At 46.1% G+C, this 25,643-nt stretch overlaps 1 protein-coding gene across 2 annotated transcripts in view; it reads left to right on the top strand.

Annotated features, from left to right (window-relative positions):
* Rprd1b (regulation of nuclear pre-mRNA domain containing 1B) overlaps nucleotides 1–5,568 on the top strand; it is a 48,730-nt gene extending 43,162 nt beyond the window's left edge. Inside the window, exon 7 of one of the 2 annotated variants that reach the window (XM_051187614.1) lies at nucleotides 3,122–5,568. In XM_051187614.1, coding sequence (XP_051043571.1) covers nucleotides 3,122–3,271 — 150 coding nt within the window. In that variant the 3' untranslated portion in view covers nucleotides 3,272–5,568. The remainder of the gene's footprint in view (nucleotides 1–3,121) is intronic. The other variant, XM_051187620.1, reaches the window with a different exon arrangement.
* The last annotated feature ends 20,075 nt before the right edge of the window (nucleotides 5,569–25,643 follow it).

The raw sequence follows: 25,643 nt of genomic DNA, 5'->3' as shown, positions 1-25,643 counted from the left end.
GTCTAGGAGGACAACTGCAGGAGAGAACACAGCTGTCAGGGCTCTGCAGCGGCAGCAGCACCCTGGGGTGCCCATGGTGTGGCTCCTACTTTCCCCAAAGCCTGGACCAAGCAGGGAGATGTAGGTGTAGATGAAGAGCACACACAAGTACAGGAGACTCTAAACAAATATCCTATTTGAGTGGTTCCTGCTGTGCCAAAGGGAAGAGGAACGCTTCTACCAGGGCGCCATCCTGGGAGCTAGTCACTGTTCTAGGGCTGAGAAGAGGCACCATTACCAAGGCAACTTTTAGAAGAGAAAGCATTAATTGCTTACAGTTTCATAGGTTTAGTTCATTATCATCTTCTCGGGGAACACGGTGGCGCACATGACCCTGGAGTAGTAGTAGCTGAGAGCTATACCCTGATCCACAGGAAGAGAGAGAACTGGGCCTGGCGTGGGCTTTGGAAACCTCAGACCCCACCCCCAGTGACACACCTCCCCAAAGGCCACACCTGATCCCTCTCAAGTAGTGCCCCTCCCTGGTGACCAAGCACCAGACATTCTAATAAATGAGCCTGGGGCCTATTCTTCTTCAAATCACCACAGGTGGCATTGTGGAAGGGGTCAGGAGTTGCCTTGGGCACTGTTTCCAAGGAGTCTTTTAGCAACAGCTTAAGGACCACACACTACCAGGAGGAAAGGCAGGCTGGTATGTTGAGAAATGAGATTCTTAGATTTTCCTGAATGCTTATTGTCCCTGCTCAGAATCAGAGAAAACTGGGAAGGCAGCTAGTGGGGTGGGTATACTGCCCTGCCTTGGGGGAGCATCAGGACAGGAAGAATTAAAGTGTGAGCTAAAGTTGCACTTGGGATAGTTTTGCTTGAGCTTGTTCTTGAATGTTTTGTTAGTCCATGGCAGCATTTATAGTTGACTTAATTTGGAAAGCCTGACTCCTCAAAAAAGGAAGAGCTAGAGTTTGCTGTGTGACCCATAAGAAGACTGGCTACAACTTGACCTGGTCATCTGTCAGTCACTAGCTGGATCATTCTGCCTCCCCTTGTTCTAAGGCAGTCTTGAGACTTGCATTTGGGAACTTTGAGGCTCTGCCTGTTCGCCCTGTTGATTATTTAAACTTCCTGGCCTGCTAGGTCTTTGATTTGTTCTGCTTTTGAAACAGGATCTCTCTGTGTAGCCCAGATTAGCCTTGAATGTGTGGTCCTCTGGCCTCAGCCTTTCAAGTGCAGTGATTGGTAATTCATCATGCCCAGAAAGAGACCATTGGCGTAATGCCTTAGGCACATGTCACTTAAGTGTTGGTGCAGGCAGAGGAAGGGGACCTTGGCCTTGTGGAGCCCAGGCTTAAAGGTAGCCTCTATTGTAGGAGTGAAAGTGTTACCTGAAGTCCAAGTATAAGGAAGATTTCTGTACCTATGTTTATGCTTTGTGAGCTGTTCTGGGCACTTTGGATTGTGGCAGTCGTGGAATGGGGCATATGGGTTCATCGCTTTCTAGTTTGATGGACAAATCTTCATTGCATAAGCCCTCAAACTCATCTTCTTACTGTGCCTAGGTATTTGGCATTGAAGAATTGAGGATTATTGTTGGGTGTGGTGGTGCACTCCTTTAATCCCAGCACTTGGGAGGCAGAGGCAGGTGGATCTCTGAGTTTGAAGCCAGCCTGGTCTACATAGTGAGTTCCAGGACAGCCAGAGCTGCATAGTGAGACTCTGTCTCAAACATCCCTACCATGCAAAAAAGAACTGAGAATTAAAGATTTCATGGTAAAGGCTGTTCCTGCATTTTGGGCAGGGAAGAAGGAAATGTGTCTCAAACAGGACGGTCCAGACAGAAGCAGCACTAACTGGAGGCCAGGCCTCCGAATCTTAACCAGTGCTGTGGGTGAGGGTCCTCTAAGAAAGTCTTTAAGCAGCATGGGCCCAGCCTCAGGAACCTCCTTATCCTTGTAAAATGCTTTGTGGGTGAAATAAGCCTCTAGGAGTCTCTAAGCCTCAGACTTCACATGGCACATAGGTTCCCCATACAGAGGTATCAGAAGTGTTTGTGAGCCGAGGACAGAAAAAAAAAAAAACTGCCCCATTTCTGTCACTGGGAGTCATAATGTAGAGGACTGTGGAAGTCTGATGTGACTGAGGTGAGGGAATAGACAGCTGCTGGGATTTCCAGTGCTCACCCAGCATGGAACACCTATTCTCCAGGCACTAAGTGGTTTTTCAGAGGCAGGAGGTGCTCATCCAGTAGGTAGAGGGGCAGAAGAGGCCTTTGCTAGGACCAAGAGAAGCAGCCTGAGGGGAGTCCTGGGAGACTAGACTATACAAGCAGTGACATGTTCAGAGGGGTCAGGAAAGGAGAGAATGAGTTTGGAATCAGTGACATTCAAATGCTTTGGGCTCTGAGCAGTTCTGGGGATGGTGGGGCACTTTGTGCCTTCTCAGTGGGAGGGTATGCGGGGACTCTGGAGCAAAGGCTGCAGCATTCCTTTCCAAGGACTACTGCAGTGAGGGGGTCTTGGACCCAGCTGGTGTCAGGTGGGTAATTGGAGTATGTGGAGATGGAGATCTTGTTTATGAGTGATTTATAAGTTTTTAACACACAAGTGTGCTTTTATAGTCTAGATCAGTGGTTCTTCACCTTTCTAATGCTGTGACCCTTTAATACAGTTCCTCACCACAGTATTATTTTGTTGCTACTTTGTAACTAATTTTGCTACTATTATCTATATACATTGAGGTACTATTGTCTTAATGTAAATATTTTTGGGGATAGGAGTTGTTACTCACAGGTTAAGAACCGCTGGTCTAGATGAAGCCCTCAAAATCTCAGGAACATGTGAGCACCTGTATTTTTATACAACTGTTGAGGACCAGTTAAAAGAAGACAAATTTGTCGCTGCTTTTTACTTCCCAGCTTCATGTGCTGGGCTGGGTCTCTTTCCTCCGGCTCTCAGCAGTTTGGCAAGCTGCTGATAAGCTGGACCTTTGGGTGGTGATAGACCCGAGGAGCAGTGCCAGTCTGGTTGGGGAATGCAAAGCAGGTAGGTGGGGCTAGTAGATTGGCTTGTGGGCTAGCTAGCCCAGCAGCCTGCACAGTTTAACTCAGTGTCTCCCCTTGTCTTCCTAGGAGTATAAACAGAAGCTTGCTCGAGTAACCCAGGTTCGCAAGGAACTCAAGTCCCACATTCAGAGTTTGCCAGACCTCTCACTGCTGCCCAATGTAACAGGGGGCTTGGCACCTCTACCTTCTGCTGGTGACCTCTTTTCAACTGACTAGGACAGGTAGCATGCTCCAGGTTCCCATGTGTGCCAGAGAAAAGAAGCAAGTCCCTGTTGGAGACACCTTCTGGCCCCGGCTCCATCTCTTCAGCCAGCATCCGCCTCAGGAATGAAGCAGGGAACTTTGACCTCTAATTCTCCGGCTCCTCCTGAGCAGCGTTCAGAACCATGCAAATAGACTCAGTTTTGATATGTACTTGCTAAGAATACTGACTCTCCCTCCCACTCATGTTCTCATGCCCATTGCTTTTCCATTCTTAGCTCTCTTACACCCATAAGCCATGAAAATCATGTGTATTACCAGAAGCTTTCAAGAGAATCTTGCCCCAAGTGACAGCACATGTCATGGATGTAGCCCCTTTCTGAGCTGGGCTTGGCCAGGTTCAGAACAGGCTCCCAGTGAAGGACTCAGGCTGCAGGTATTGGCTCTCCTGGCTACTGTCTGCCCTCAAGGCTGGCAGTACAGCCTTAGGCGGTTTGCCACAAGAAGTTTGCCAAATTGCTGACCTTCCTGACCATTACTTCTAGAGAGGTATTGTCAGGGTTAGGTGGGTTTGTTTTTGAGCAATCTAGGGAATCTAGTAATAAGATCCAAATCTGGTCTGGGACATGAAGTCACAGTGCAGGTACAGAGTGACAAGGATCACAAGTCATTTGCCTGGTTTCACCCCATAGCTTTCCCATGCCACACTTCTCAAGGGTCCCCAGTATCAGAGCATCTCCCTAAAGAGGACCCTCTGCCTCCTGGTGCTGTGAAGGTAGCTGTTCGGGGTGACATTCCCAGGCCAATGAGTGCTGCATCGGTACAGAGGGCTTGGGCTGTCGTGGGTGTTGCTCTCACGCTTCCTTTGGGGACTGGAGTAAACACTAACTCCACCATGTGGGCGTCCATCCACAGTATGGTGACTAAACTTGAGCAGCTCTGCAGATAGGACACTGAGCACACCAGGCAGTTTGTGCCACTCTGCGTCCACGTTCCCATGCAGTGAGAAGAATATTCCTACAGACAACTCACCTCCAGCAGAGAAAGGGAATGCAGGGAGACTAATTTGGTGTTTTAATTCCATTATCATGCCAGCCGACATGACTGAATGGTGTAGTTAGGATTTTTATCTTAGTCTAGTAAAGTCAGGCTTGGACCTGAAGAATCATTCTCATCTGGCAGGCTTATTATTGACATTGGAAAGGGCAGAAACCATTTTGCCCTACTAGTGTAATAGGAATTATAGCCCAAAGCTGAAGTCCAAAAGCCATAAGAAGGGATTCAGTGGAGGGGCCTGAAAAGCATTATTATTTTTGAGTTGCTGTTTTCAGGATCACCAAAAAACGTGCATGTCATTTTACATGTTAAAGCAAACCTGTGTGTCATCACATAGGCAGCCTGTCCATCTGAGAAGCCATCCCACCTGCTGTGAGGTTGGGACTCAGTTCCAGTTAGAGCCTGCCTGGTCTAGTTGGCGCTGTTTTTCTCATAGCGTGCACGCTGCCTTTCACTTTTTACCCTGCCCATTGTTCTGTCAACATTGTTTTCCCCAGAGACTACAGGACAGCACTGACCAGTGGAATTCCAGTCTGCTGTGCTGTGGGACACCTCCCCCACACATCGTGCCACTTCAGGGTCACATGGACACACCGTCTGGACACCTTCCTCAGACGCTGCTTCCCCATGCAAGCAAGTGTTTGCTGACCATATAGTGGCTCTGCTCTGATCACTAGGAGAAAAGATGGCAACATACGGATTAGCTCACTGCTGTGTTTTATCCTTTGGCATCTCTGACCAGCAATCAGTGCATAATTCTTACAGCAAGATCAAGAAATGAACCTGTAGCGATTATGTAAATGAATGTGTTGCCTCTTAACACCTGTTACTAGCAGACTTCGTGTGAGGTAGTTTCGTTTTAATGAAATGCTTCAGTTTTTTTAATCTTTTTGTCATCCTCCTCATCTCCACTCCCATTCTCCCAACTGCGTGCTTACTTCCCTTGTTTAATTTAAATGAAACTTCTTGTCCCTAAGAGTTGATCTGGCGGGTGGGGTGGGTGACTTCCGGTTTTGTGTTTATTTAGAGCATCCATAGGCCTCAAGGATCTTTCCTTTAGGGCCATATTCCTCAGAAAGTCTTCAGTCTTTCTTTGTTTTTGTTTCGTTTTTCTTAAAGGATATTTTTAAAGCTTAAATTTGTATATTAATTTAGGACTTTATTTAGAAGTATAGGCTGCCATTGTTGGCAGCAGTATATTCTGAAATGTCTCATAGATATATATTTTTGAATAAAGATGGTGTTGTTGAACAACATTATGTGCTGTTTCTTCTCCCTCCCTTGTGTGATGGTTAGTGATCATCCATGGAGAGAGCACTCTGTCTGCACAGAATCTTCCCCTTGGGGCTGTTAGTGGCACAAACATAAATCAAGATGAACTTACTCTGTGGTTCTCTCCTGGAGCTTGATTGACCAGTTAGCAGTCCATACTGCTGCAGAGAGAGCCAACTGCATTTCATCCTTGCGCAGTAGCTCCAAACACCGATGGCCGCTTGGGAGGTCTTTGGCTGCAGCATTTTCATTCACACAGCCAGGTCTCCTGGGAGCCATTTGATTTGCAGAATGGTGAAGCTGCTAGAGGAAAAGTGCAAAATAATCAAAACACCATCTTTTAAAAAGGGTTTTATAGGTTTTAGTTCTCTTAGTGTTGACATCCAGTGGAAGACCCCATGACTGAGTATTATTGGTTAAACTCAAAGTAATAAAGAAGACCCTGGAAATAGTTTGCTCTGAAGCAACCGATGTGTTTGGAGGATGGCTATGACCGTCTGGCTGTTATTGATGGCAGTGCTGCCTCCCAGGTGTGGGGTTACCTGCATCTCATGATGCAGGAGGCCTTTTAGTAACTGGTCCATCAAAACCAACTACAGCTAAAGGCCTAGTTCACTGTCAGGAAAAGTTGAGACGTTACTTGTTTCCTCCCCCCCCCATATATTTTTATAATGTATGTGAGTTTTGCCTACATGTATGTGTGTACACCAGTTGCATGTCTGTAGAGCTTGATTGTAGAGGCTGGGAGAAGGCATTGGATCACTTGAACTGGAGTTCAGTTCAGATGGTTGTGTGCTAGGAATCAAACTGGGTCCTCTGCAAGAGCCCCAACTACTCTTTACTGCTGAGCTATCTCTCCAGCTCTTCCCCCAACCCCTATCCTGTGTTCTGTCTTAATAAAAGTTGAGTGTAAAATGTGAATCTCAGTAGACAAGCCCTTCTGGGTCCCAGCTTTTATGATCCTGTTAATTCCTTCATCCCTACCTATAAATAGTATGTCCATAATTCTCTTTTGATTTTAATTAGCAACTGAGATTGCAACAAGGCTGTGAGGTCCTCACAGCTGGAGATGGAGTTGATGAGTCTGCCAAAACACTTACCTTGGGTGATTAGAGCCATTAACTCCATGTGACCTTTCTGGACTGGCTTCTTCCTTTTCAGGACCTCAGTTTTCTTATCTCTGCTGGATGGTGCTAGATCATTCCCAGGCTCTCTGCCAGCCCTGAAAGTTGAGGGTAGCAGTTTTAGCTACATTGCCTTTGAGAACTCTGGGTAGCATGTCCCAGATGCTAGTAATATAATTGAGATAAATGAGTAGGGTCCTTGACCTGCTAGACAGGCTTCCATGACCTTGGAGACTTGGGTCTACAGGGGACCAGGACCAGGTGACATTGCGGAGGCCGGGAAGGCAGGTGAGCGCTTGTGGCTTGCCAACCATCAGCTTTATTGGGTTTATTTGGGAGCTTTTAGAAAAAGCCATTTTCTGGCCTGGTTTTGCTCTTTCTCCAAGAATAATTTATCTGACTAAATGTATTTCTCACCGCCTCTGTGAGGTTTTCCATTTAAAAATCATTCTTCCACGCTCAAGCACAGATTCAATTAAGAATCCATTATTCCCCTGCACAGTAGGTTGGGATTCATACAGCTTTATGTAGTGTTGAAAGCCCAGTTTGTTCAATTTTTTTTAGATCAAAATAGTTATTTTGCATTAAAAGTTCATTCCTACCACTGGTTTGATAAATATTAAAATTAGCATTATGAATCAATTCATCTCTCTTTTTTTTTTTTTTTTTTTTTTTTTTTTTTTTTAACAAAAAGCCAGCTTGAAAAGTGCTGTCTTGTCTCTTGCTGTGATGACCTTGGGCAGGTCTCCCAGTCACTTAGGCCCTTGGCTGCTTTTCACAGGAAACAAGTAGCTTGCTCAAGTAACCGCTAAGGTCCTTCCAAGGTCTGAAGTTCAATGCCTGGGCTTCCAGAACATTTCTGTCTACTGAGAATCTTCCTAGTGAACTCGGTGCCTGCATAATGCCCTCCATTTAAAAACACTGATTATCTGTGTGAATTTTAGCTATGAATTAGAGAAGGCAGTTACACACCTATTGGTAACTTTAAGCACAATGTCTGTCAAATGGGACTAGTTCCAGATCTGGGACAAATGAGGGGCTCAGTGATAGCTGTGACTGTGTTAAATAATATATGTAGGTACTTACAAGTATGTGTGATAAGATGTGTTGGAAGGCTGAATACCATAAAGTAAAGGGTCAAAACCCCATGCCCCTCTAACCCTCACCCAGGGATAAGACATAAGAACCAAAGGAGAATATGTGTGCATGTGTGTGTGGGGGGGGGGGGTGAGGTAAGGATTGCTTCAAAGAGCATCACTGTCAGTGTGTAGAGTCTCCCACCAGTGAGCAGTGGGTGCCTGCAGCCTCTTTCCCCAAGACTGAGGCCTCCATGAGCTGCGTGGGCCCTATAGGGTGGCAGTCCAGTGAACTATGATGACCCCTGCCTTGCAAAATCTAAATGATGTGGTGCTAGTAGCTGGCTAGTGTAGTTGGTTTTTAGTCTTTGGGGGCCTGCCACCCAGCTCCCAAATAAATCACAGCGGCTTATTCTTTTTTAAGAATGCCCAGCCTTAGCTTGCTTTATTTCTAGCCTGTTTGTCTTAAATTATTCCATTTATCTCTTGCCTCGGGGTGTTTTATCTTTATTCTATATGACTCTCTTCTTTCTCTGTGGCTGTCTGTGTAGCTGAGTGGTCGGCCCCCGATGTCTTCCTCTCCTTTTTTCAATCCTTGGTCTTTTTCCAAATTTTTCCTTCTATTTAGTCTCTCTGCCTGCCAGCCCTGCCTGTCCTTTCTCCTTCCTTGCTATTGGCTGTTCAGCTCTTTATTAGACCAGTCAGGTGTTTTAGATAGTCAAATAACACAGTTTCACTAAACAACCGCAACATGAAACAATGCCGCACATCTTTGCATCATTAAACAACTTCCACAGCATAGACAAGTGTAACACATCTTAAAATAACTTTTCCACAACAGCCTAGGTGTACATACAGATGAGGGCTCAAAGAGAAGATATGGCCCAGCCTGATGAGGCCTCCATTCCTGGGGTCAGAGAGAGCAAAGTGGCCACATTCTGGCATGCTCTGTCAGGACATGCTGGGAAAGGACCATTCCTGAGCTAAGAGCCAGGGATTGCTGTGGGAGAGCCTGCAATGGGGTGAGCGTGGGGGACTGGGAGAAGAGGGTAAGAACACCCCAGAGGAAGTTGTGGAGCCTTGACCAAGCCATTTTGTGTCATAGCCCCTCAGAAAGGGCTGTCTCTTGCATCTCCCTTCCCTGACACCACTCAGTCTCTGGGGGGCTTAGAAGCTTTAGCGAGGTCTCCCTGTCCTACACTAGTGTCTCACCTGGAACAGCCTTGCCACTTGCACTGAAGCTTAGCTCTGAGCATGCAAATAGCTGGACAGCTTGCATCTGTTACTACTCCCCAGTGAAGTGTGGAGGCCTGAGTTTTCCTTTGGCTGGAGGCACTTACTTGCCCACTCATTGGGTTGCAGTGATGCTGCTATTGGAGTCCCACCAGCCTCTGTTTATCATGTTCGTGGTTTGTTTTAAGGCCTTCACATCTCTTTTCACTGCTCTGTGTCTGATACCCAATTTCATTTCCACAGCATTAAGCTGTTGGTGAGCTCACAAACCACCCTTCTCTGTGTAAATGTGAACTCTTCTTTAAATTGTGTTAAGATACACAAGGCATGGTTAATCACCGGGTCCATTTTCAATGCTGTTTGCTGCATTTGTGATGTTGTGCTGCCAGCACCACTATCCAGTTCCAGAACATTCTACCCCACTTTAGGAAACCAGATACCCATGAAGCAGTCACTCCCACCATCCCTGACTCTCAGCCCCTGGCAAACAGCCTGCTTTCTGTTCCTTTGAGGTGCTTTAATCTAAGTACTTAAAATAAATAGAATTATTCAAATGTGACCTTTTGTGTGGCTCTTTTCACTTGGCTCCATGCTTCCTATCGTTTTACCTGTGTTTGTAGCAGGTGCCAGATTGTGAAAGACCTAAAAAGTAATGTTAATGATGGACTAACCTGGAAACCAATATCTGTTCCTTGGAATTTGCTAGCTTCCTCTCACAGGGCCCTGAGATAAGAAGAATTCACACTGCCCCTCCTTTCCTGTGAGTCAACAGGTGGTAAATAGGGTCAAGAGATAGCTGTACCTCTGGTTTGCCCAGACAAGATTAATTAGCACACCTGAGGCCCTAAGGTCTGCTGACCCTAATAACAGACCATCCTGCCTCCAAGGGTCATGTACTCAATGGACAGAGGGTCCCACCCCCTCCCTAAGCTTGTGGGGTTGCCTTTAAAAACACCTGTGCCCGGGGGAGGGGGCTTCTCTCTAGCCTGCGTGCTGGAGGAGCCCGTTTGTGCAAACATTTTCTGTTCATTAAAGCCTCTTGCGTTTTGCAGCAACTGGACTGGACATTGAGTTCTTGGGGTATCGACCGAACCTGGAAGACTCCTCATTCTGAGGGTCTTACAATTGCATCCCTTTAGTGGCATTCTGTTGTATGGACTTGCCACATTGTGTGTATCAGTTAATTTGTGGACCTTTGGGTTTGTTTGTGTTTTTTTTTTTTTTTTTTTTTTTTCCCTACTCCTTGGCTTTGTTGATTGAACTGCAGTGAACTTTGCAGTGCTTTGTTGTGCGTACCTGTTCTCGGGTTCTTTAAGGTATGTGCTTCTGAGTGCAATGGCCGGGTCACATGGTAATTGTTTGCTTAACTTCTTGTGGAATGTGTTAGTCTGACTTCTCTGAGGATTAGACTCTGTAGAAATAGATTGAATTGTAAAGAGCAATGTATTAAATTGGTTTACACAGTGGGAGGCTGGCTGGTCCCTGACTATATGCATGCTAGAAAGCCAGAAGACCCAGGATCTGCTCACCCCAAGAATCTGGAAGCCTCAGAAAAAGGGGGACCCAGTAAGAGGCTGAAGACCTGGGGGCTCCCTAGAGTCACCCATTTGAATCACTTCAAAAGCTAAGAGAGTCAGACGTCCGTGGTGATGGTAGCCACAATTAGCATAGTACGCATGTGCTGCTTCCTTCTCTTCTTGGTTCCATCCGGGTCTGTTGGGTGGTACAGTCTACATAAAGTCTGGGTCTTTACCCTTTGCTTGCTCTCACACAAGCCAGCAGTCTCGTGAAAGGCTCTCAGAATCTAGAATGCAGACTGCTTTCCAGCCAGTCAAAGTGACAAGATTATCCATCATGAGTAGCTTTCCACAGCACGTGACCATTTCCATCTGTGCCAGCGATTTGTCAGCACTCTACAGATGTGCAGCACCACATCTGGTGCTAAAGTCTTGAACACTTGGAAATGGAATGTAAAAGTTTACTTGGTCATGTGATGACTTAATCAACCCGGAATAACCTTAAAGATCTTCCTCACTCAGTACTTCATAAAGAAGTTCATGGAGCCTGGCTTCCTGGTATAATTGTAAAACTCAAGAATATTCATGAATTAACTCCAAACATACTTTAAAAACTTACCTCTACCAGTCTTCAGTAAGGGCACCATCTATTAATCAAGTGACAATTTTGGATAAAAATTAATAATGGAAAATAGCCAGTCTATGAAGGATTAACTGTTATGTGATACCCTAAACTCAATTATGTCAGTAATCACAGAAAATGCAAGTCATTTGAGCATCTCCAGACCCAAGTATATGCTGCCTGGAAGAAACAAGCCTGAACTACGAATACACAGTCGTCTAAAAGTAAAGAACCGTAAGTGAGAATGTGGGTAAGTAGGTAGGTGCATGAAACCATGAGTTCAATCCCCACATGTCTCAGTTGATTTGTTTGTTTTTCTGAATTCAATGGAAGCCTGAGATCCATGCTTTTTACTTTTTTTTTTTTTTTAAGGAGTAAAGATGGTAAATGTATATCATACCAACACTGAACAAATCTGGGTAATAACATTGGGAAAATGACATGAAAGAAAAAAATACTACTATTGTTAGGACAGTTCATTTTGTAATGTTAAAAAGCTAAGGCGATAAAGGAGATGTAATCCCAAGCATGTGTGCATTTAATAACATCTTGAAAATGGATAATGCAAATGTTGATGAAATTGCAAGTAGAGGAATATACTATTATAACAGAGATGCCAATACCTCCTCTTGGTGATTGATGGAGTGAGTATGGAATGCATTTGTGTACTCAGCCATCTAGGACGTTAAAACCCTGGTCCCCAGTGTGACGATATCTGAAAATAAGGTCTGGGGAGGCGTGCTGCAACCCAAGCAGCTTGGGTCCTGGAACCCTGGCTAGGGTAGCTAGTGAATAAAGGAAGGGCAAATCACTGTTAGGGGAATGAAGAAAGGACAGAGAAGCTGGGATCAAGTGTCACTACCTGGAACCTTAGCACGTTTATTAGGTGCAGCTTGGGGGCAGGGGCAGGGGCAGGAAGAGGATGGGGAGGCTTCGGTAGGGAGCACTCTCAGTTGTAAACATCTGGGAGGAGGAAGCTGCAGTTGCCAGTCTTTGCACACACTGATTGATTTTTCATAAACACACATACTCAGACCCCCAGGGAAAGCTTTGCCACTCCTCGAGCCTGAGCATGTGGGGAAATCCATGGAGCTGAGCCCTTGAAGTCTTCAGCATGAGTGTGCCCATGCCAGCAACATACATTTACTCAGACTTTTACTCTGTTCCCTACAGAGGTCATTAGCTCATGATGAGCCAAAGGAAAAACACCCTGGCCCTGGCTTGACCCTGAGCTCAGAGACTTGGAAGTCCCTGCCCCCATGACTCATTGTTAAGGGGCATCCCTGGGAACTATGACATCCATGCCCTCTCATTTCCCTTTGGGATGCCTCCTAGAGAACCTTGTCTCCCCACCTGACACCCAACCTGAAGGGTCCTAAACTTAATCAAATTTGACCTCAGTATCCCCGAGATAGCCAATCCAAATGGCTACTTAACAGCATCCTAGATCCCAGTATTCAGGACCATTACAACTATTGTGAGAAATAGGGGAAATGGAAAGATTCCCTGTGTCCAAGCTTTCTCTTATCTCCACTCCAAACCCCCTCTCTGTTCTTCCTGTTTCCCCACCCAGCTCTGCCTAGCCATGAACCTGAACCAAATGATCCTTCTATCACTCCAGTCCAGCTAACAAGCCAACTCACTCCCAGCCTCAACCCACAGCTCCTTCTTCTCATATGGATCCTCTGGTCTCCCCTTCTCCCTCTTCAGTGACAGGCCACTGTTAGGAGTAGATTTTCTGCCCGCCTGGGGTCCAGAGCCGTGCCAGCCCCAAATAACACACAGAGACGCTGTATTAAAGATAATGCTGTTGGCCAGTTGCTAGTTTTTTATCGGCTAGCTCTGTCTTAAATATTAACCCATTTCTATTAATCTAAGTATTTCCACGTGGTCTCATCTTACCGGAGAAAGGGCCTGGACCTCTGTTCTCTCAAGTCTCTACATATTGACTCTCCTCCTACCTGTCTCGGAAACCTCCTTGTCTCCTAGACCCACCTATCTTACTTTCCTATTGGCCAACAGTGTTTTATTCATTAACCAATAAGAGAAACATATTTACAGAATGACATCTCCCATCAGGCCACCTTATTCAAATCTCCCTGGCACCCTCTTTCAGCCCGCTGGAAGCCTTTAGTCTTCCTCCCACTACTCATTCCTGCCCCACCTTGGAACCCTGTCTACCTCTTCCTGCCTGGTTTTCATTTTGCAGGAAGTTGCCCAGGTGGATGGCTCAGTCAGGGTATGTGTGCCCTTCTCACTAAACAAACTCTCTCAGATAGGAAAAAGATTGGGGTCCTACACTGCTAATTCCTCCACCTCTATTAAAGAACTCCAACATATCACTCACTCTTATAACTTCGCCTTCTATGACGTGTATATGATTCTCACCAATAGCCTTCTCCCTGAGAGGTGCTCGGGCACATGCAGACCAAGTCCACCAAACTGACACTGCCCTTGTGGTCAGGGCTGAAACAGTCCCTGACCAGGGTCTCAGATAGAACTGCAGTACTGTGGCAGAGGAGCATTTTAGCTAGACATCAATTAATAACTTATCCCTGTCTGGTCTCCATAAGGCTGGCCTGAAAGTGGTAAATGATAAAAAATATCCAAGAGGTCACCCAGGACAAACATGAAAACCTGTCTCAATTCCTAGACCACCCTACAAAGGCCCTCCTACAATATACCAATCTGGATCCTGAGACCCCCAGATGGGAAACAATTCCTTATGACCTGCTTCGTCTCCCAGAGCTTGCTTAACAATAGGACCAGACATATATGCCTAAAGAGTGGCCCCTGACCCCACAGGCAAAAGTCTTAGCAGTGGCCTTCAAGATATGCTATGGGAGAGATGAAAAAAAAAAAAAAAGTATGATGTTGGCTGTGATTGTCCAGCTGGCCATAGCAACTGCCCAGGCTCCCTTGTCTCCCAAAGCACAAGAAACTTTGGGTCCCTGCTTCAAATGTAGTGGTGGGTAGGGGGGGAGAGGTGTCACTGGGCCTGGGCCTGGGCCTGCCCAAGCCCTCATACCTTAACCATGCCCAAGGTACCATCATGTGACTGTCCTCAGTGTAGGGACATGAGGCCCAGATCGCCTTTTAGTCAACCTCTTAGGTCTGGCCATGGACAGCTGAGGGGACCTGGGCTCTCCACAGTGAGCCTTGGATAGTCACCATGGTATCAGGGCAATAATCTCCTTCCTTCTGGACACGGGGACCACTTACTCCATCCTGATGAAGTTTTGGGGATCCACCTCCCATTTTGATTCCCCTATTACCAGGGTAGTGGGACAGCCTTACCAACCTCACCAAACCTCACCACTCAGTTGTATTTTTAGGGATATTCCCATTACCGACTTCTTCCTAGTGGTAGCAATCTGCCCCATCCGCTTTCTAGAAAGAGACCTCCTAGCCAATGTGGGAGCCTCTATTTCCTCTGCTCCCCTGACTGCTTGACTCCAAGCTTACCAGCCATTCCCCTTACATAGTCTGACACACATTTCCCCATGTTAGCCTCCCAGATGCATTCTCCAGTATGGGACACCCAAAACCCATCTATAGCCAAACATCTCCATCTTATCATCCAATTACAAAACCTTTTCACTCATGTCCAGGGCAAAAAGTCACCCACCCACCTGGTTCTGGTTGTCCAGAAACTTGTGTCTGTCTTTTTTGTGTGTGCAGACGGACGGGTCTGTTTTCTGGTGTGTCCATAAATCTTGTAGCCATAAATCTCGTGGCAAACATGAAAACTGACACAAATATGGGTCAGGCTTAGTTGAATGTATGAGCGAAGGTGGCTACTGTCTGGTCTCCTTTGAATGTGTAAGCTTTCTGTGTTTTGTGTTTATTGGTTTTATTTTTGTTTTCTCTGCTGCTGTCAGGTGTCAGACACCACTGCTAATGTTGCTTGCCATGGCTGCTTTGATGGCCAGGTCTCAGAATTTATCTCTGAGCTTTCTGGTCACTGGACTCAATTTAGCAGAGACTCAAATGCCTTTTGAGTGTGGATACGAGTAGAGTTGTTTTATGCTATCCTGCTTTATTGGAAAGCTGGCTCTGGAGTTGGGTTATTATGGTTCCTGCTCCTCTAGACCCAAGCGTGTTTAAAGATTACTTCCACAATCTCTGTCCTGTGTCAGGAGAGCCACGTGACAGTGACAGAGAACCGAGAAGAAAACAAAAGGATTTAAAGGACCTTGCTTTGCAATGACTGCTCTCAGTAATAACTACCCATGTGTCTGGTAAACGGTGAAATGGAGGATGTGAAGCTTAAGTAAACCATGATGGTCCAAGAAAGTGTTATAAGTATGGAATGGGAGCCTAAGAAGGTGTAATGAAGGATTACTGAGGATATAAAAACTTAAGTAAGCTCTCAGGGTCTGAGAAAGTGTCTGGGGATGTGAAAGCTAGTGTTTTAAGGTATAGAAATCCAAGTTGTAAAGATAAAAGAAAGTGATCTCCCCCTCTGTTTTGAAGGTGCAGAGTTTTAATATTCATCAGTGGAGTTCTGATAAGCTGAACATTGACTGCTATGATCAAGTCACAAGCTCAAGATTATAAATTTCCATTGGTTGCTGTGGTAGTTTGAATGTAATTAGTCCCCACAATCTCATAGGTAGTGACACTATTAGGAGGTGTGGCTTTGTGGGAGTGGGTGTGGTCTTGTTGGAGGAAGTGTGTCACTGTGGGGGTGGGCTTTGAGGTTTCCCATGCTCAGGACACCACCCAGTGTGTCAGTTCACTTCCTGTTGCCTGCACGATGGAGCACTCTCAGCCCCAGCACCACGTCGGCCTGCACACCGCCGTGCTCCCCGGATGATGACAGTGGACTGAACCTCTGAAACTGTAATCAAGCCACCCAAATAAATGTTTTCTTTATAGGAGTCGCTGTGGTCATGGTGTCTCTTCACAGCAATAAAAACCCTAACTAAAACAGTTTTGCCTTCTTTCTAAGCATAGACTTAAAGGTGCTTCTCACTGAGTTAAAAATATCTCTGTCCTAGCCATATGCCCAGCCCTCTGGACAGAGGAAAAAATGTTCATGCTGTTTAAGCCAAAGCTTCTGTTACTCCAGCCATTTTACCCACACCTGTTAGCTGCTTTTTCTACAGTGTGGATTTCAGTACAGATTACAAACAGAGGAAATTCTAGTAAACAAACAAACAAAAAAATTCATATAACTTCAGAGAATCAAGGAAGTCCTAAGACTTGGAGCCACCTCTCACAGGTCAACTGGACTCCAGGTAAGTATAGCCTGAGTTTCCCCACCTGCCTGTTCCTGAGAGTGGGATCGCCCTCCCTCGTCTTGGGACTTCTCCCTTCCCCCAACTACCAGGACTATGGGCCTAAAAGTTCCATATACATAGTTTTCCTTTATATTCCTGAACTTTAATTTCCTTCGTAGTCTATATCTCTGTCAGCATATTTCCACTTGGCTGGTAGATACCATCCATCAGCTGTGGGCTACAAATTGTTCCAAACGGTTGTGAGCCCTGAACATGCTGAAAAGCTGATCAGAACCAGTCAAGCTAATGTGATCACTCCCTGTTTCTTCAGCTGGGTCAGCTAACCAGATGCGTCTGATGAATGTCCCATTGCTTGAATCCCCTCCCTGGCTGTGGCTAGCATTCCAGCCTTCCTGGGCCCTGACAATAGCATCCTAGTTTCAGCAGGAAGTGGTTACAGAAGAAAATACCTTTGTGCTAGATAACACTTTTAAACAGAGTTGTGTTCTCTCCTGGCCTCCCAAGTAAGGACACAGCGCAAAGTACTGCCTAGCAGAGAGCTCTCTCCAGGACCCAGCCTCGCTGCTGCCCTGATCTTGGATTTCCAGCCTCCAAAACTAAGAGTAATAGATTCCTTTTGTTCAACTCACACTGTCTGTGGTGTTCACCATGGCAACCTGAATGGACCAATGCAAGAAGGCAAACTATATCATTGACTGATCTGACCCAGTGATGTTTCTCTAGCCATTTTGCCCAACAACTTGCAGAATACAAACACTTTTCCAGGTCAGAGCCTTTCCAGGCAAAGGCCATAAAACAAATACAATCTTTTTGTTAGTTTGTTCATTTTTGTTTTTTGAGACAGGGCCTCACTATGTAGCTTTGGATGTCCTGGAATTCACTATGTATACCTCAAACTCACAGAGATCTACCTACCTCCACTTTCCAAGTGCTGGGATTAAAGGTGTGTACTACCATGCCCTGAAGATCTAATGAAATGTAAAAGCGTTAGGAATTATGTTCTTATCATTGGGGACTGTTTTAGTTTGGGTTTCTATTTCTATGAAAAGGTACCATGACCACGGCAACTCCTATAAAGGAAACATTTAATTGGGGTGGCTTGCTTACAGTTTCAGAAGTTCAGTCCATTATCATCATGATGGGGAACGTGGTGGTGTTTAGGCAGATGTGTTCTGGAGTAGCATCTGAGAGTTCTACATCTTTCAGGCAACAGGGAGGAGACTGTGACACTGAGCAAAGCTTAAGCAAAAGATCTCAAAACCCATCTCTATAGTGACACATTTCCTCCAACGAGGCCACACCTACTCCAACAAAGCCACACCTCCCAATAGTGTCACTCCCTTTGGGGGGACCTTTTTTTCAAACCGCCACATTCTGCTTGTAGCCCCCAAAGGCTGGTAGCCATAGCATAGTATCATAGTATATATATATGTATATGTATATGTATATGTATATGTATGTATATATATATATATATATATATATATATATATATATATATTGCATTCAGTCCAACTTCAAAAGTCCCCATAGTCTATAACAGTCTCAAAGTTGTTTCAAAATCCAAAGTCTCTTCTGAGATCCATGATAATCTTTTAACTGTAATCACCTGTAAAATTAAAATCAAAAAGCAGATCGCATGGTTCCAACATCTAATGGCACAGGATATATATTATCATTCCAGAACATACAGGAGGAAGCATAGTGAGAAATATTGGCCCAAAGCAAGACCAAAAACCAGCTGGGAAACTCCAAACTCTGCATCTACATGGTTGATGTCAAAACACTCTTAAAATCTCCAACTCCATTCCGCCTTGTTGACTGCAACCCACTTCTTTCTCTTGGGTTGGTCCACTCCCTATTAGTAGCTCTCCTCAGCCTGTATCCCATGACTCTGGCAACTCTAACATCTTGGATTCTCCAGGGCAATCCAGGCTTCAACTTCACAGCTTCACACAATGGCATCTATGGGTCTCCATTCAGGGACACCTCTGACAGATGCCTGGCCTCAGTTGGCTTTCCCTAATCTAGGAGGCAATCTCCATGATCCCCTTTTTTCTATCTTTAACTTTTAAGCCAGAACCACGTGGCAAAAGCTGCCAAGTTCTGATGTTTGCTGGGTCTGGAACATGGCCCCCTTGTTCAATTACATCTTTACCAACTTTCTGTTTTTGATGGTTCCCTTAACTACTTAAGCTTGGCTATCCTAGAACTTTCTCTGTAGCCCAGACTACCTCAGACTCAAAGATCTGCCAGCCTCTGCCTTCCAAGTGCTGGAATTAAAGGCATGCACCACCAAACCTGGCTTTTCTTTCATTTCTTTCCATAAGTTGGAAGTTTAGCTGGGTGGGGTCTTTCCCTGAGGTCACCACTCCTTTAAATCAATTTTCTAATCCATTTATTTCCCTAGACAGAGGATGTAGTGCCATTCTACTTCCTGGTGTTCTTGCTCTTTTTCTCCTTAAAATTTACATTTTGTAATTTACTGTGCTCAACTTGCTCCTTTTCACCACATATCTTTATTAAAGTTTCCACTAATATCCACACAACAGATTCTATACTAGGTTGTTTTGAGATTTCTTCTGCCAATGGAATTAATCCAAAACTCTTCACTTTAGCCTTAAGTACTTTCTTCATCAAAATATCACAAGACCAGTCTCTAGGCCACAAACTAACAGTCTTCTCTGAAACCTCTTGATCTCCATAGTTCATCAATTCACATCCAACACCACTGTCTTCCATGCTCCTACTAGTGTGAACCACTAAGCAGAGCTTAAAGCATTCCATGGCTTTCCTGACACAGACTCCCAAAGTTCATATTACTCCAAACAAAAACATGGTCACGCCTATCACAGCAATACCCCACTGTCTTAGTTAGGGTTTCTCTTGAAAAGACACCATGACCACAGCAACTCTTCCAGAGGAAACATTTAATGGGGGTGGCTGGCTTACAGTTTCAGAGGTTGAGTCCATATCATTATGACAGGGAGTATGGTAGTGTGCAGGCAGATGCGGTGCTGGAGTAGTAACTGGGAGTCCTACATCTTGTAGGCCACAGGAAGGAGACTGTGGTACTGAGCAAAACTTAAGCAAAAGACCCCAAAGTCCACCTCCACAGTGACATACTTTTCCCAACAAGGCCACGCCCACTCCCACAAGGCCATACCTCCCAATAGTGCCACTCCCTTTGTGGGCCATTTTCTTTCAAACCACCACAGGGAACTAAATTAGAAATTAACACTGAAAAGAAATTCCCTGTGGGAGGATAATCACACCCCACCTAGCCAGGGTACTCAAGGCTCTGGCTATGGGAGGACATCCGTGGGCTCAGCCGGTGCATTGTGGCGCCAGATGGGTGGGCCTCATTCTGATAAGCAAACATGTGATGGGGAAATGAGAGAGAAGAAGCACAATGGTTCATGTAATGTGGAAAGACCCAGCGAGGAAAAAATGAGGACAGTGAGGAATGGGCAGATGTTGGAGGCCTGCTAGCCACCTAGGGCCATGGTGAAGGCAATGAGGAGTAGACTGAGTTGGGACGTCTCCTTACCGCCTGGGCCATGTTTATGTCCAAGCCAAGCTGCTGCCAACGGCCATGTCTGGGTCCATGGTCCTACTGCAGCCAAGGTCTCTGTTGATGTTCATTGCCCATGTTACCACCAAAGGCCACATGAAGCCTGGGGTCTGGGCTGCAACCTGTGGCCTTGTTAGTATCCAGGGGCCATGCTGCTGCCAGAGCTACCCTGATCTGAGTGCTACCACCTGGAGCCAGGATGTCAACCAGGCTGAGCTGCTGCCTGGGGCCATGTCTGGGTCTGTGGCCCAGCTGCATCTGGGGTCTATGTTGAAGTCTGTGGCCTAGGTGGCCACTAGGGCCCACACAGAGGCCTGGGATCTGGGTTGGAGCCTGTGGCTTGGTTCAAGTCTGGGAGCCATGCCACAGCAGGGACCATTACAGATGAGGGTGGCCTATGGTGCCACCAGGGACCATGGTGTCACCCAGACCCAAGCTGCTGCCAAGGGCCATCTCTGAATCCATAGCCCTATAGTGACCAGAGTTTGGATCAACATATCCACCCAGCACCATGAGGATGCCCAGGGTCAGTTCATCCACCTGAGTCCAGGTTGGTGTCCAAGGGCCAAGATACATGCAGACCTGAGTGGCCTGTGCTGCTACTCAAAGTAATGATGCTCTATGGGCTAGAGTTGCAAATGAGGGCCATTTCTGGGTCTGAGATGGAGGTCCGTGTTGGAGTACGAGGGCCATACTCTACCTGTACCGGGGCTTGTGCCGACCTGAGTGGCCTGCACTGTCACTTGGGGCAGTGGTGACATCCAGCCCCAGCTGCTGCTGAAGACCCTACTGAGGCCCTACTGAGGCTGGGGGGGGGGGTCTATGCTGGAGTCCAAGTTGCCACCAAAGGTCACACAGAAGCTCAGGGTTGGGGCTGTGACCTGAGGCCTTGGTAGTGTTCGGAGGCCATGTGGTCACCGGGACCATCCCAAACTGAGTGGCCATTGCTTCCACCTAGAGCCAGAATGTTGTCTAGGCCCTAGCTGCTACCAAAGGCCATGCCTGGGTCCGTGGTCCTGCAGCGGCTGGGGTCTGTGTCACCTCAGGAGGCTTTAGGATGAAATCAGAAGGCTATGCTGAGCCAGCCCCTCTCTTCACTGGCCCAGGGAAAGCTAGCCTTGTCGCTCTATGGACACTACAGCAAGAGAGCTGGCCCCTGCACTCTGGAAAGATGGCTCCACCCCTTACCACATGCCTGAGGTGGGTGGCCCCAGTGGCAGGGGTTGATCAGCTCAGCTTACCACCCAGGCCCATGGTCAGGCCTTGGGCTGGTCCACCCTAGCATCTACCCCATCTAGGACCTGCTGGAGCTGGTGAAGGGGCTGGTCCTGTGAAACAATACCCGCTCAATGCCCCTGAATCTGGCCAACCAACAAGATATCCCAGAGGAGTTTTGGTGAGGATCCTGTGATGATGGTGTGCTAAAAACTAGAGGCCTTGAACCAGACCAGCGACTCATTGCAATGAGCATTTGCTAGCAAAGCTGAAAGGACAAAAGTGTATGTACTATACGACACTCTGCTCCCAGTGCCACCAAGAGGAGTGGAGAGGTTGGAGAGGCAGGAAAGAAGGAGAAGCAATAGGGTTTTTGTTGTTATTCTTTTTGTTTTATTTTGGGTTGTTGTTATTGTTGTTCTTGTTTTTGTTTGCTTGCTTACTTTTTCTTTTTGGGGAGTGCTGCAGGGGTGAGGGGAGGGGATGAGGGGACCTCGAGGTGAGTGGAATTGGGGTGTTTGGTGTAAAACTCCCAAAGAATCAATAAAGAAATTAAATTTAAAAAACAATAAAGTAAATATGAAAAAAAAAAAAAAAGAAAAGAAATTCCCCCTTCAGTGCCTGGAAACTCACTAGCATTCAAAAGGAAATCAAAAGGGAAGCTGGAACGCATTTAGAGCAGATGAAAATGAAAGCACAAGCTGTCAGGTTCTCAGAAACACCCCACATACCGTAACTAGAAAAGCAGGTCTGCAGCCTGAAAACCCACAGCAGAAAATTGAGCGCACAGGCATGAGGACCCCCAGAACCCACATAAAAAAGCCTGAGGCGCAGAACACGGGGTGCTGAGTTGAGGTGGACTGGGTTGGAAACAGGCAGATCTCTGAAGCTCACTGGCCATCCCCAGCATAGGTGAACCAATGAGCTTCAGGCTCAGTGAGAGACCTGTCTCAAAAACTAAATGAGGGACGACATCTTGGTGCCGTCTCTCATTTATACCAGTGTGTCACTGAGCATTCTTGGAACAAAATTGAAATAAAAGGCATCAAAATTGGAAAGTAAAATGAATTCTCATGGGTGACATGATTTTGTATGCATCAAAATCCGGGATAACCCACAAACAGGTTTAATAACCAGGGGCCAGCAAGATGGGCCAGCAGGAAAAGGAAGCCTGAGAATTGGAGTTCCGGCTTTGGAACCTACAAAAAGGCGAAAGGAGACGTGTGACTATGCAAAGTTGTCCTCTGACCTCCGCACTCGCGCCACAGCACACCCACCCCATACTAATAAAATACTTTTAAAAGGTTAATAAACAGGTACATCAGGGTAAGCAACCATGCCAAATACAAATATGAGTGTGTTTCCTAAACAATGAACAATCTGAAAAGAGTTCCACTTTTAAAAAAGCATGAAGTAAAATAAATCCCACAGGAGCACAAAGCTTCTTCTCTGGAAATAACAAACATTGTCACAAGAAAAACTAGAAATAATTGAAAGACACCTCACACTTGGATTGAAAGACATTACTGCCCTTCCCAAAGTGACCCACAGGTCCCATGTATTCCTTATGGGGATCCCAGCTGGATTTTAGATTTTTTTTTTTTACAGTCACACCTTCAAGTTATTTATTACTTTTATTATTTATTTTCAGACACGGTTTCTCTACATAGCTCTGGCTGTCCTGGAACTCACTATGTAGACCAGGTTGACCTTGAACTCCAGAGATCAGCCTTCTCCTGCCTCCTGAGTGTTGGAATTAAAGGCAGGTACCACCACAGCCGGCCTTTCCCACGCTTATAACTTACCCCAAGGTATTGTCATAGGTTTGATGGCTCCACCTCATCCAAAAACTAACCCACACTTTGTGCTTTGTGATCAGTTGATTGGCAGCTGCAGAGGCAGGACCACTGGATGGAGTAAGTAGAATTTCTTCAGCAAATAACAGGATATGTATGTGCCAATGAGTAAAGCGAGAGCTCTTGACTCCACACAGAAAAACTCACTCAGAGAAGATTGCAGAGCTAAAAGTTAAAACTATAAAACCATTTGTTTAAAAAAATGTGAATAAATCTTGGTCTCCTTGCTTCATGAAAAGCCTTTCTAGATGTAATGAGAAAAAGCAACAAAACCAACTAGAAACTGCTCAGGCTCCATCAAAATTACCAACTGTCAGGGCTGGGGAGATAGTAAAGGGCTTTCTGTGTAAGCAGGGGAACCTAAGTTTGGCCTCGAAGCACCCATGTAAAAGCCAGGTGTGGCAGTAGCTACCTATAACCCTAGCCTTGGGGGACAGTCAGGCCCCAGCGGCTACATGGCAGCCAGGCTAGGCAAGACAGTGAGCTCTGGTGAAAGACCTTGCCTTGCCAACCAGGAGGGCTCCTGGGGCAATGACTCCGTGGGTGAGGCTCCTGCTGAGAAGGACGATCTGAATTCCATCTCAGTGGAAGGAGAGAAGCAACCTCCGCACATGTGCTGTGGCAAGGGCATGCATGTACACAAGTAAATAAAAATGTAATGAAGAAATTTTAAAGGTGAAGAACAACAGAGGAAGGCACCCAACATCGACCTCTGGTTTCAACATGCACATACATGGGCAAGCATACTGAACACACACACACACACACACGTACTCCTATACACACACACACACATACCCCCCTTTACACACACACACATGCACTCCTATACACACACATACCCCCCTTTACACACACACACATGCACTCCTATACACACACATATCCCCCTTTACACACACACACGCATGCACGCACACACACCCCTATACACACACATGCTCCCCTTTACACACACATGCACTCGTATACACACACATACCCCCCTTTACACACACACACACACCCACACACGTCTACTATAAAGTTCTCACAGACACTGGAAAGAAAGTGAAGATACCATCACAGATCAGGCTGAGGAGGGCAGGTGAGTGATGAACACCTTTGCCCTGGGGAGGTGGATGTTCTCCCCACCCCCCTTTTCACAGCATCTCAGTGACAGCACAACATTATCCACATGGGAAGCAGAGGCCCTGAGAGGCCACCACTCACCCAAGAGTTCAAAGGATGGAATTCAACCCCCAGTCCTGCCTATCTCCAGCTTTCCTTTGTCATGATCCACAGATAGTTGGAGACTAGACTTGGAAAACACACAACCTTTTGTTTTATGCAAGGAGGAAACTGAGGTCCAAAGAAAAGAAATCTTTCTCTGAGTTCCTGCAGCTGTTTTTTGCCTCCAGATTTATTGCTCTGTTGTTACAGCCATGATAACATGGCATGATAAAACTGGACTTATCTTGTGTAATGTTGGTGTGACACTGATGACCGCCGTTCTAAAAGAGATGATTGTATTTCTGTTAGTGTTGTGAGGGAAGAGCTAGCTGCTGAGTGACACAGTATGTGTGTGTGTGTGTGTGTGTGTGTGTGTATACATACATGTATGTGTTTAGGGTGTGAATATAGGTATTTTGTGTATAGATGTATATTATATATTTGTGTATGTATTTAGATGATTAGGGGTGTGTATGTGTGTATAGAGGTGTATGTATATGGGTGTATGTGTGTATGTATGTGTGTGTAGGGGTGTGTGAGTATATTTATGTGTTTGTGTATGTGTAGAAGTGTGTATATGTGTAGGGATGTATGTATGTGTGGAGGTGTGTGTGTGTATGAAGGGATGTGTATGTGTGCACATGTGTGTTATGTTGGTCATGGAATAGGGCCTCATATTGTTAGGTGAGTGTTGTACCACTGAAGCACATGCCCAGCTCAGCTGACAGTTATCAGTCAATTCTGGGGCTGGGTTATGTCTGGCGCCCTTGCACAGAGTCAGACATGGTTTTATGGTGGCCCAGCCATTGTGAGACCCAACTCACTCAATAGTGTCTTTTCCATGGCACAACACAGGGACCAACCAGCTGCCCTCACCTGGCCCACCGCTACACTTACATGTGGCTACAACTGTTTTGCCCCACGTGTTAGCTGGACAGTTGGGACAGACCCTGTAGTATGGCCCACACATTCTAACATACTTTGTCAAGCCTGAGAGTCCTGTTGCCCCATCCCAGGGTAGATGACAGCAGTTAGCACTGTGTCAGAACAGTGATCTGAGGGTGCCCGCCTCTGAGTGGCTGTCCAGAAACACGCCCCACACAGGGTCTTCGGGTTTTATTGCTGTGAAGAGACACCACGACCACAGCAGCTCTTAATAAGGGAAAGCGTTTAAATGTGGCTCAATTACAGTTCAGAGGCTTAGTTCATTATCGTCATGGTAGGAAGCATGTGGGCATGCAGGCAGACATGGCGTGGTGCTGGAGAGGTAGCTGAGAGTTCTACATCAATCTGGGGCTGCAGGCAACAGGAAGTGAATGCCGCTAGACCTCAAAGTCCACCCCTTAGTGGCATGCCACTAAGTGGCAAGGCCACACCTCCTAAT

The sequence above is a fragment of the Phodopus roborovskii genome, unplaced genomic scaffold (genome assembly GCF_943737965.1).
Source record: "Phodopus roborovskii unplaced genomic scaffold, PHOROB, whole genome shotgun sequence".
Lineage (NCBI taxonomy): Eukaryota > Metazoa > Chordata > Mammalia > Rodentia > Cricetidae > Phodopus > Phodopus roborovskii.
Note: the sequence above shows the minus strand (reverse complement) of the source record. Positions and strands in the feature narration are given on the sequence as shown.